Raw genomic sequence first — 12,416 nt, 5'->3', positions numbered from 1 at the left:
AGGAAGGGGGAGGGGGGGGGGGAGAGGAGCAGTGGTATCGTATAGAGGGGGACGGGGAGGGGGGGCGATCCGATCGCTGGGCCCCTCTGCTTGGCCGCTTGCTGCAGCGTGCAAAAACGAACGGGATGGGTCGGGAGACGGGACCCCGTCTGTCAGAGGCCTTTACAGCTTGAGGCAACCCGTTTCCATGTAGCCCTCGGTGAGGCTGTGTGGCGCCACTGTGCCTTGCTACCGATACATAATTTACCCACTGTTTAGTTCCTGTTCCAATGCCATCGCCAGCTTTACCTTTATTCTGTAAAGTGCAGAGCAGCCAGTGCATTTGTTTTTCGCAATTCTGTGTCATAGTACGAGAACCACGTGGAAATGTTTGCACTGACAGTGTAATATCCTAGCGTTTGATTGGTACTACTGACTCCAATTATTATTCTGAACTAACGCATTCCAATTATTAGATTACTCCTCAATTTGCATTTAGGTGCTGAGGAGTGAGGACTTCGACAGTTTCGTGCTGACCAATTTACGTTGAGCAAGGCCTGGCAGGCGCAGCATTGCAGATTTGCAAGCATTACTTTACTTTGGTTGTGTTAGTTAACACTAAAGTTTGGAAGTTTAGTTAAAATTGGTACGATGTGATAGAAAAGTTGTATATATGAAAGATTTGATGTGATAGAAAATTAGAAGTTTGGAAAAAAAAACTTTGGAACTAAACAGGGCCAATGTTTGCTTAGCTGCACATCAGACTAAACAAATTAAAGGCTTGTTTTATTTTCCTACCTTAGAATGTGTTTAGTTCACATTAAAATTAGAAGTTTGATTGAAATTGAAACGATGTGACGAAAAAATTAAAAATTTGTATGTGTAGAAAAATTTTGATGTGATGAAAAAGTTAGAAGTTTGAAGAAAAAGTTAGAAACTAAACCAGGCCTTACTAAAATTTTCAAAGTGCCGCCCTATCAAAACATTAGGGTTGGCAGCAAAATCGAGGTCAAGAGGAATCCGCCCTCGCCGGCGGCAGCACCGCATACCCCGGCTAGACGACGACGGGTCGAGTGGCAGCTCCGAGGGCTGGAGCTTCCTTGTGCCACGAGCCCCAGTGGAGCATAGGCGGAACGAGCATGCTGGACTTTGCATTTCTGGGCCGAAGGACAAAGGACGGACTGGAGTTGTCCGGTGCACAAGCGATGGAGATCGTGAGTTAAACGTCCCTCTAACGTAGGAAACTGGTTCCTTGCAATTTTAGCCATGAAAATGGATGAAACTGAATACATTTGTTTGGCCATATTAAATTTTGCCGAATTGTTAACCTTTTTGCAAAAGATTTTTTTTCTTTTTTTAGGAGGGGAGTATTTCTATCGAATTTGGACCATTAAATTTACGCAAAAATATAATTCATGTTGGTCTCCTTCTCCTCAACTCCGACAAGTCATGGTAGCTTCCACGGGACGGCAGTAACCTCAGTCACTTGGGGTTTTGGGATTGGAGGGTTAAATAGGAAAGGGCAGAGGAAGGGGGAAGATAGGGGTTTCCTTGTGGCTTAGAGGGATAGCCGTGGGCAACGGAGGACTGGCAGTGGACGTTGGACTAGGGCGAGTAGTGAGGCGATGCATCGATGGAGCTATCGCGATGGAGGAGGATGGTGGGGGCAAAACAGAGTGACTAGTTAGGATGAGGCGGCTGGTGGTGGTGGATCTGGTAGTGGGGAGCAATAAGAGACGGGGAAGACAGTGAGGCGGGGCACCTCACTACCGTCGACTCAAGAGGAGATCGGGAAGAGGCGAGTCGGGAGGATATTGGTGTCTTTTTACCAACTAGGGAGGCTAGGCAGGCGACGGTGGTTTCGGGACCGAGCGCTCAAGCGTCGCGATGGTGTCTGGTATCGCGCATGACGGTGCTAGGAGTGAGAAGGGAACGAGGAAGGAGAGGGGGGTGGAACTAGGGTTTATGGGTGTCCATGAATCTTGCAGCTATCAGATGTTTGGATGTTTGAAAGTTCGTATTATTTTTAGAGGTGTTATCTATTAATTTATCAATGGGTAGATGGATAGTCGAAAATTTATAAATATCAATTGGCCCAACAAGATATATACGATGCAGAACGTTTTCAACCGACTTAGGCTATATTCGGCACCCCTTGTTCCCAATCCTCGTTTTTCGTGTGCACATTTTTCAAACTACTAAATTGTGTGTTTTTTTTTCAAAAGTTTCTTTAAGAAAGTTGCTTAAAAATTTATATTAATTTATTTTCCAAGACTCCTAACTGGCACCAAGGAATACAACCTTAGATCATGATGCCATTGATATTTCAACTTTCAAACCATGAAGATCCGGAAAATAAATCTTATTAAGGCCCTCCTCTCTGTCGCTCTCTCTATTCGATAATAATTGACGTGGCTAAACTTGATACTCCCAACTCAAATATTGTTAACTGGAGGGATTATAACCAAATTGCTCTCACTCAGTCACAGCCTTCCACAAAGCTCGCGCAGGCGACCCCTGCCTACACCATGCGCCTTGCCTTCCGCGAGGCAGTGCAGCTGCAGCCCTTCCATGCGTTTTCGATCACCTGCAAATGGAACAAGCCAATTCCAATGGAATAGTTTAGTTTCCTCGAGACGAAAGAAGCAGCAGCAGAAACTAGGAACGAGAAGACCGCTGTAGTGACAGCAAAGGAACCAAACCGCACATGAGCGCAAGCATCCACGCCACGCACACGACCTTCCATGGACATCTCATTATCTCACTGATCTCGCCGTGCCTCGCCATGTTCCATGGCTTGACGTGCATTCCAACAAGAGAGCTTTTTTTGGCACCTTTATCTCCTCCTCACCCTTCCCCCCCTCTTTCTCGTTTGTCCTCAAGCCCCACAGTTTATGCGTCCTTGCACATACATACGCGTTGTTTTTTCTTGGTACTCTACTTCCGGTCCAGGGTATATGGTAGTACTCGCTTGTGTAGGCTGTGTTTAGATTTTGAATCTAAACTATAGTCCTTTTTCATCACATCAACCTGTCATACACACACAATTTTTCAGTCACATCATCTCCAATTTTAACCAAAATTTAAACTTTGCGCTGAAAACACAGTCGTAGTTGTGTGGGGGAGCGGATGTCCTGATGACCTGATCATTCATGTGTGCAGTGCGCGTCTTGTTTCCTTTGTGTGATCGATCTCGTCGCCCATACTTCGTGTTATATGTGTTCCAAGTTGGAGTAGGTGTGTGACCTGTCGTGATCATTTATGGTATTTCCGCTTGGATCTATGCGCATGTAGGTGAGCAGGTGATGTCGCAGCCGGCCACAAGATATGGATCGATCTCTTGACTTCAGTACATCATGTACGTGTATGACGTTGTCCATCTTTTATTTACTCCTACTAGAGCATCCATATTTTGCAGCCTGTTGGAATTTAGTCTTGGCTGTTGAGAAAAAAGGAACCTTTTACAGTAAAAATAGTCATGTTTGCCTTTCGAGATACTGCTATCTGAGAGTGTTTGGGAGGGAGGCTAGGGACTTATTTTTTTTGGAGAGATGGCTCAAACACCCTCTGAGTTTCTAAAACTCGGAAGACCTTCGTGTTATCATGTACAAGATATGCTCGTTTGCATAGGAGACGTATTCCAACACCAGCTCAGAGTAAGCATAAGGGCATGTACAATCAAAACCACCATTAAAGTGTCCTCACTAACCGAGGACACTCTATAGGAAACTCACCTCCCAATGAAGGATACTCCTAATGGGTTCTTTAAAATCTGAGGCCATTTGACGAAGATACTTCAGCCCACAATGGGTGTCTAGTCCAAGGTAGCCCCAAGTACAAAATTCCGAAAGTACCCCTCCCTGCCCACCAACGCGCTCCTCTTTTCTTCCTCCCCTCTCCTCGTCTCTTCTCGTCTCCTCTCCTCCACTCCGCCGATTTCTCCCTCTCTCCTCCACGCTGTCGTTGGCCCACCGCCGCTCGTCGCCGTCCACCTAACCGCGCTTCACCAGATCCCGCTTCACCAGATCCGTCTGCCTCTTCCACGCCCTCTCTCTCTCTCTCCTGCCACCGTTCGTCGTCGATCTCCCCCTCTCTTCCCCGCAGCTCGTTGCCGTCCACCTCGCCGGTGCCGGGTGCGGTGGCGGACGGCAAGCGGCACGCGGGGTGGCCGACAACGAACGGCGGTTGACTGACGGCGGACTAGCTCCACCGCTCTCTCTGCCTCTCTCTATCGTTGTCATCCTCCCCGGCCTCCTCCGCCTCGCGCCGTCGCCGGCCGGGGGCGGCAAATCCGGTGCCAACGCTAGCGGATTTGGCCCTCCCGCGGCTAGATCGGGATGGAAATGGTGGCGATGCCAACGGTGTCGGGCGTGGCGCCAACCCCTCCGCCCCGCAGCTCCTCGTTCTGACCCCAGCGCCGGCGGACGCACGAAGCGGAGAAGGAGGCGCGGTGCGACAAGACTGAGGAGAGAGCGAGAGTGAGGCGAGGGTGCAAGGGGAAACTTGGGGGAACGACGCCATGCCCACGAGCTCCACATGCGCTCAACGCGGCGCCTGGCTGCGACTCCCCACAAAAAAGTTGGCGAGGCGCAGAGAGAGCCGCGTTCCATCGTGGGGGGACGACGTGGACGGAAAAGCAAACGGCCATCGCTAGGGATACTCTCTCTAGGGTCACGCATTTAACATGCCCTAATAAGCTATAGATATGCTGGTAACATCGCGCACATCAGTTAGCTAGGTATGAAGTAGCATTCGTTCAGCTGCTCCATCTGACTTTGCCACGAGATCTATTTCTGCCGCATCGATCGATCAATTCGGGCATCTGATTTCTCTTGACGACTTTTTGTGCGTGCCCGATATTTCTACACTTGCAAATTCAACTTCCCTCGCAGCCTACTTAAAAACTACTCCAGTTTATAGATTATTAGTCTATAAATACCATACCTATTGCCGATTGCGCGTCGACAACCTTCCTTGCGAGCAATGGCGGTCCGGCCTAGTACATTGATTTCCCAATTGCTGCCCATTCGCTTGTGCGGCTTGAGCCATCCAAATTCCTTCATTTGTGTCCATTACTAGTTGTCCTGCGGCAATTCTAGCATTGCCCTTTTCTCTTTCTTGTCGGTTTCCCTAGAACTGTACTCCCTCCGGTTCCATTTTAATTGACGTTTTGGACAATGATATGGCCTACAAGATATATGTTTGACTTTATTTTTCTACTATAATATATATAACTAGCATGGTGGCTCGCGCAGATTGCGCGGCTAGCATAATTATATTTTCTCTCATATAATAGCATATATGTTTTCTCATTATATTATTATAAAATATATTACAATGACAACATAATTTTAAATTTTGCAATAACTTTTCAAAACTACTATGTGTAATAACTACTCTACTCTCATATTCTAATATTCCTTATTTTTTAATTCTGAATTTTAGCTATTTATAAATTGTATTTCTGTATGGACTCTGTTTTTTCTTTTTCTCTGATTAATGTAAGAATTTCTAGGCCATGAGAGCGAACGTGGAGGCTCCTTTTTATTTCGAATTTTAGTTGGTATTAAATTCCAATATGAACTCTATACTATACTTCTAATATTCCTTATTTTTTAATTCCAAATTTCTATTTTTTCTTAATTGTATTTCTATATGGACTCTATACTCTACTTCTAATATTTCTTATTTTTAATTCCGAATTTCGGTTATTTCCTAATTGTATTTATATATGGACTCTATACTCTACTTCTAATATTCTTTATTTTTAATTCCAAGTTTCAGCTATTTCTAAATTGTATTTCTATATGGACTCTAGTCTCCTCTTATAATATTCCTTGTTTTTTAATTCCGAATTTCAGCTATTTCTAAATTGTATTTCTATATGGACTCTAGTCTCCTCTTCTAATATTCCTTATTTTTTAATTCCGAATTTCAGCTATTTCTAAAGTGTATTTCTATATGGACTCTAGTCACCTCTTCTAATATTTCTTATTTTTTAATTCCGAATTTCAGCTATTTCTAAATTGTATTTCTATATGGACTTTGTTTTTTTCTTTTTCTCCGATTAATGTGAGAATTTCTAGGCCATGACAGCGAACGTGGATGCTCCTTTTTTTTTTCTTTAATTATATAATAGATAAATAAATGCATGTTTACTTTTATTATAGTGCTATAAAAGACAAATCTATATATGTTGTTCTAGTTTCTTTAAACTAAATATTTTTAAAGTTATTGATGGTCAAAGTTATAAAAATTTGATCTCAATCTTGTCCAAAACATCAATTAATATGGAACCGGAGGGAGTAGTATTCGTTGGAGAATTGTAAAAAGAAAGGATTGCAGAAAAGCTACATGTGAGATAAAGTTGATAGGGGACATTCAACAATCATCAGAAGCACACACAGTAAACTACTGTAGTTAGTAGAGCTCAAAAGTTCAGTACAAACCACCGCGAAAGCGAGTGTAGTGGAGAGGGCCTGAAGCATGTGAGCTTACTAATGGTGCATGCAAAGGCAAAGCAAATCAGAGCCCGTGGATTGCCGCCTGATTGCTTCAAAAGTGGAGTACGCCTCACTTGTCGTAGCTGTTACTACTACTACGTGTATTAACCCCGTCACGATGAAAATGAAACCCCCCCCCCCCCTCTTGTAGACTGTACTACGATTTCAATTGTTTGTACTTGTACTCCAGCCCCCGCTTGTCCTTCTGGCGTACAGCCCCGTTTGTCCACGAGCTGCTGGCTTGCACTGTCCCCCCCCCCCCCCCCCCCCCTTGGCAAGCAGCCAAACGGTCACGCAAAGCCAAAGCATCTCCCTGTCACGTACCCGTACAAGCGATGCGCTTTTCGAGCAGCAGCGGCAGCGATCCCTGAGCCGATCAACGCCGGCTGGCTCGTCATCCTGCCCTCTGCCGAGACGGTCAGTGCCTGCAAGTTGGCCACCCGCCATGACCCATGTGGGTGTGGCTCACAACCCCGGCGACGGCGCCGGCTCCGCGCACAGGCTACCGCTCGCCCCGCGTCGTCCCACGGCTCTTCCAGGTCCGGCTCTGCGCGTCACCCCGCGCATTAACGCCCGTGCAGCCGGTGCGCCACCAACCAGAAAACCAGAGAGACCCACGTAACGTTCGGCTGGGTGTGCGGTGCGTGGCGTGGCGTTCCCAAGGCGTTCCAGCTGCGTTCAAATTTGAAATCACCGGTGCGGTGGCCTCGTGGGAGGCGGTGCCACGATTTATTAATACGCAAACAATTCCGTTTTCCCTTGCACGAGGGCTCCTTTTCTTTTCGCCGCTACCTGCGCAGCGCCACATTCGCCTGCATTTTCCATGAGCCAGTCTTCCCCGCGTTTGCTCTCATCGTAGGCCGCGACCGACGGACGCGGCGAGAGGATAGAGACCAGGGGCGGCCGGGCGGACGGACAGAGCAACCAGCGCCGGCTGCCGGCTTAGCTAGCTCGCGGCGGAGCATGCCGAGATCCAGGTGCGTGACCTGCGATAGCGAGGTGGTTTCCCCGTCGAGGTGTTCCCATTTCTGACGCGGTTGATGATTGCAGGGGGTCCGAGCTGCCGCAGCGAGCGTCGCCGCGGGCGCCGCTGCACCTCAAGACGACGGCCTGCTCGGATGCGAATGGCGCGCACCACCGTACAGTCGTCGACCGGAGCAGCCCCAAGCTCGCCGACCGCCACTCGCCGCGCAGCCCGCTGCATGAGGTAAGTAATAAGCTGCGAAGCTTCTCCTTCCGTTTTCAGTTTTCCCGGTGAGGCCAAGGAGCAGCGGCTCAATCGCTTTTGGCGGTTATTGGTGGGTTTACAGAAGAAGCGCGCGGGGACGCGGGTGGCTGAGCTGGAGACGAAGCTGGGCAAGGTGCAGGACGAGCTCAAGAAGCTGCGGGAGCAGCTCGCCACCGCCGAGGCCGCCAAGAAGGACGCGCAGGTCGCGCTCGAGGAGGCTAAGAAGCGCGTTGGCACCAAGGGGAGCCCCGCTTCCGCCGCCGCGGCGTCTCCGCGCTCCCCATCTCCGGTTGCGGTCGAAACCCCCAAGAAGACTGAGCAGCAGCTGAAGGTGACGGAGCCGCCGGCCGAGGAGGAGAGCAGCATAAACTCCCCCGCGACGGATGTGTTCGAGGTCGTCCGGACCGAATCGGGGGATAAGGAGAACCAGAGCGCGGCCGGCGCCGAGGACGGCGAGGAGGTGAGCTGTGGCATAAAGGCCGCTTTGGCTGAGAAGGAACTGGAGGAGGAAGAGACAAAGAAGATGATCGAAGAGGAGAGCATTGACGCAACGGCCATTGACTCCGGCGAGAAGGAGAACCCGGAGGTCGCGGAACTAAAGGCCAAGCTGATGGCGAAGGACATGGAGGTCGCCATACTCACGGCCGACAATGCCGAGCTCAAGAAGCAGGTTGGTGAAGCCGCGGAGGCGGCCAAGAAAGCTGAGGAGGAGGCGGCGGCCAAGGCGTCCTTGGTCGAGCAGGACCTGAAGGAGAGAGCGGCGCGGGAGGCCCGCATGGGCGAGCAGCTGAGGGCGTCGGAAGCCGCTCGGGAGACGCTGGAGGCCGAGATGCGGCGCCTGCGCGTGCAGACCGAGCAATGGCGAAAGGCCGCGGAGGCGGCCGCCGCGGTGATTGGCGGGGATGCCCACTTCGTCGGCCACAATGGCAACGGCTGGGGCTCCCCCGCGACGATGCCGGACGACTGCGACGACGAGGGGTTCGGTGGCAAGAGGAAGGGAGCCGGTATCCGGATGCTTGGCGACCTGTGGAAGAAGAAGGGGAGCAAGTGAAGGTGACATGGCATGGCCAAGGCTTGTATCCGATCACTGTTCACGGTGGTGAGCTGCCTCAGCTCGCTGGCTCCAGCACCCATAAACAACTAGCACCGTCGTTTACTGCATTTTGGTTCGGATTTCACTTATGTTTGTATGATCATGAGATGATGTTCGTGAGATTAAACTATGTTTGAAGTGCCGGACAGCCGGAGCATTACATTGACTATGGAGCAACCAAGATGGTTTGGTGTTTTCCTGTAATGCTAGAGTGCTGTTGATCCTGGATCGCCCTTTGGGATTTTTGTCATGAAGACGAACTCGAGGCTGGGATGATGCTAACTCTGAAAAATCTCGATGTTATGAACTGATTCCAGGATGTTGTAACTAGCATTACTTGCCATGCTTAGTCTTATTATCATTGCTTGGATTTGGATTTTCCATCCTTATTACTTAGTACCACATATTTAAGCAAACTTTATAAAACTGCATAGTTTGATAAAAAATATAAGAAAATATAGACTTCAACCGCATATTGTAACATTTCACGTTAAGACACTGTCACAAAACTGTAGAATTGTAGATGTAGATATAAAATTATAATATTTTTTTAGTTCCATAACGGAAACAGTGCTAGTGTTCTGAACTTCTGATCTTCTTAAATCTTAATCTAGTTTTGATATAAATTCGTTGTCAGATATGCAGTGTTGTGGTATTGTGGTTTAGGTCTGTCGTACGTGACAGTTTGTCAAAATAGTTACAGGCTATGTTTAGTTCACATCAAAATTAAAACTTTGGTTGAAATTGGAACGATGTGACAGAAAAGTTAGAAGTTTGTGTGTGCAGAAAAGTTTTGATGTGATGGAAAAGTTAGAAGTTTGAAGAATTATTTTGGAATTTCCATTCAATATTCATTAGCATCTATATATATGAATGTGGGTAATGCTAGAAAGTCTTACATGGTGAAACGGAGGAAGTATTTCCTAACTCGTACTGCATGAAGTTCCTTTCAAGCTGAAACAGCCCATTATAGCGACAAAGTTTGAGCCATTTATGATGGGGACATATCCGGTGAAAATGAGCTAAGTGTTGAAAACTCGTGAAAATCATACCTAAAAGTTTTGTAAATTCATGAAAAAAATACTAGAGATAGGTGTAGATATGAAATACATTCTCACCAAATCTCAAGTTCAAACTCAACTTCGTTTAGGAGTAACAAAAAAGACAAATTTCAGGTGAATAGTAACATGACACTATTCACCTGAAATTTGTCTTTTTTGTTTCTCATAAACGAACTTGAGTTTGGAGTTAAGATTTGGTGAGAATGTATTTTATATCTACACCTATCTCTAGTATTTTTTTCATAAATTTACGAAACTTTTAGGTATGATTTTCACGAGTTTTCAACACTTAGCTCATTTTCACCGGATATGTCCTCATTTATGATATTGAAATTGTTCTCAACATCTTTTCACCCTATAGTATGAGAACAGCAATATGTTTTTATTCTAAAAATCGTTGGCAGATAAATGAAATTGAATAGCTCATCATTATACAGTATTGTCGATTGTTCGATGATACCATGATAGTCCTCTGGAGAGGATTTTTCGGGGATGCAGACAAAGATTTGAGCATGCATAGGTGATAATGTCTTCTGCATCCGTTTTGAAAACTCCCGGATAGCGGATAGTAGCAATAAGGTCGTGTGTTTGGACCACCTGATTATTTGACTGAAAAAGGGCCGGCTGAAACAGTGGAGTTACGAAACAAAAGTAACCCTTTTCCCTTGTGCATTTGGCAACCTTTGCAGTGCCAAACTGCAAACGACGAGGCGCTGGGCCACACGGGATCTGGAAAAGACATGCATGTGGTGTGGGGGCACATGAATGATCGAGTAGGGGGGTATTTAGATGGGGGCTAAAACTTTTATCCTATGTCACATAGAATGTTTGGACGCTAATTTAAAGTATTAAATATAAACTAATAAAAAACCAGTTTCATAAATGAGAGCTAATCCGTGAGACAATTTTTTTAAGCCTAATTAATCCATAATTATCAAAAGTTTACTGTAGCATCACATTGTCAAAATCATGGCGTAATTAGACTCAAAAGATTCACCTCGCGAATTAGTCCAAGCTTATAGAATGGATTTTATAATTAGTGTATATTTAATACTCTAAATTAATATCCAAACATCTAATGTGAAAGGGACTTAATAATAGAAAACAAACAGCCCATAGGTTGTTCAGAAACGAAAAGAGAGAGAGGTTGGGAGAGAACAGAGAGGTGCCTACTGTCTAACCAAAAGGCTCGATTAGTACATATTGTATCAACATGATTCCCCATGATCGAGGCATCGAGCTACTCTACCAGTCAATCAAACCCCACCCCCCCCCCCCAAAAAAAAAAAAAACGTTTTACTACTACTAGCAAGATCACCGTGGAGAGTAAAGGGAAGCGGTGCGTCTCTGGGTCTGGCTTTTCCTCGACCGTGGCATGCAAACCACGAGCTTTTTTCAGCGTCTGCATCATCAGAACTGCGAAACTTGCTGAAGCCACTGTGCAAAGGCAATGGCAAAGCTAGCGAGCCCGCCACTGTTGGGGGAGAGGAGAGGACGGCACGCATGCGGTGGCCGTAGGGCAGAGTGGCATGTCGCTGGCTGTTGGAGCTCTGTTGCTGCTTGGCCCACGCACGCTACATACTCACCTGTAGACTGTAGCACTAGTCCTCCCCTCTCTTCCCATTCACTTGGGCATGGGCTCTTGGCCTTGGCCTGTTGGCCATACTGCTTTCCTGGACCTGCAGGCTGCTCCGCGCTGGTGGTCGCGTCTCGCCGCAACGCCTCGCGCTGCCAACGTGTATCTCAGCTAGCTTGACCGTGGATCTGTCTTGTCTGCCGATCCGATGGCCGGTGGGCGGTGGGCGTGTGAACCATGGACTGCACCGGGGTTGGCGGGGTCCGATCCGATCGGTTGCGCTCCGCCTCGTCGCTTTATTGGCGGTCGCCCGAGTAGTTGCGCCCTTTTTGACTGGAGTAGTGGCGGGGCGCCTGTCAGCGGCTGGCCGGCCTGCACGATGCTGTAGCTCATCAACCTCTTGTCTACGGGATTTCTCGCCTTGCAGCATCCGATGCATTCCCACGAGATAACAGTGTATTCACACCGGTTTTAGCGTCAGGTGCAACTGGGAGAGTGAGTGCGCGCCGGGAGACTGGGAGACATCTCTTGACGCGGTGCAATTTAACCGCACGCCATTACCAAAGGTGTTGGTTGGTTGTTAACTTGGTCCTTGGCAGTTTGGCACGACCAGTACTAGTACTTGGTAACTTGATCCTTGCCATGCTACTCCCATGTGGGGGTAAGGCGCGCGCTGTAACATCTGCAGCAGGCTGCCAATGCATAGTCGGTCGCGACTGCACCGGAGTTAAGTCGTACAAGGGGGGGCACACATTGACACATGCGTTTCAGTTCGTTGAATAGTTCCTTATTAATGCTAACCATTGGGTAGCGTGGTGTGTTAGCTGCGCCGGGCACACCGCGGGCGTCCATGCACGCAGACGCAACACAGCGAGACCTAGCTGCCTCCCAAGTCCCCGAGCTACTGTTAGGGTGTGTTTGGATAGAGGGTTTTGGGTGGATCCATGGATATGATATGGCGGCTCATTTTTTTAGG

At 47.8% G+C, this 12,416-nt stretch overlaps 1 protein-coding gene and 1 long non-coding RNA gene across 2 annotated transcripts; one reads left to right on the top strand and one right to left on the bottom strand.

Annotated features, from left to right (window-relative positions):
- Positions 1–2,217: 2,217 nt before the first annotated feature.
- Positions 2,218–2,824, bottom strand: LOC136355545 (uncharacterized). Its single transcript, XR_010739816.1, has 2 exons — positions 2,687–2,824; positions 2,218–2,566 (listed from the first exon to the last, which is right to left on the bottom strand). It is a non-coding gene; the product is annotated as an uncharacterized lncRNA (long non-coding RNA).
- A 4,419-nt stretch (positions 2,825–7,243) lies between these two features.
- Positions 7,244–9,133, top strand: LOC4325303 (interactor of constitutive active ROPs 4). The gene is made up of 3 exons (XM_026024615.2): positions 7,244–7,459; positions 7,533–7,689; positions 7,793–9,133. Exons 1-3 carry the CDS (start codon positions 7,446–7,448, stop codon positions 8,759–8,761), a joined length of 1,140 nt encoding a protein of 379 aa, XP_025880400.2. The 5' UTR covers positions 7,244–7,445; the 3' UTR covers positions 8,762–9,133.
- The last annotated feature ends 3,283 nt before the right edge of the window (positions 9,134–12,416 follow it).

Source organism: Oryza sativa, chromosome 1, assembly GCF_034140825.1.
Source record: "Oryza sativa Japonica Group chromosome 1, ASM3414082v1".
Lineage (NCBI taxonomy): Eukaryota > Viridiplantae > Streptophyta > Magnoliopsida > Poales > Poaceae > Oryza > Oryza sativa.
This window is presented reverse-complemented; position numbering and strand designations above follow the sequence as displayed.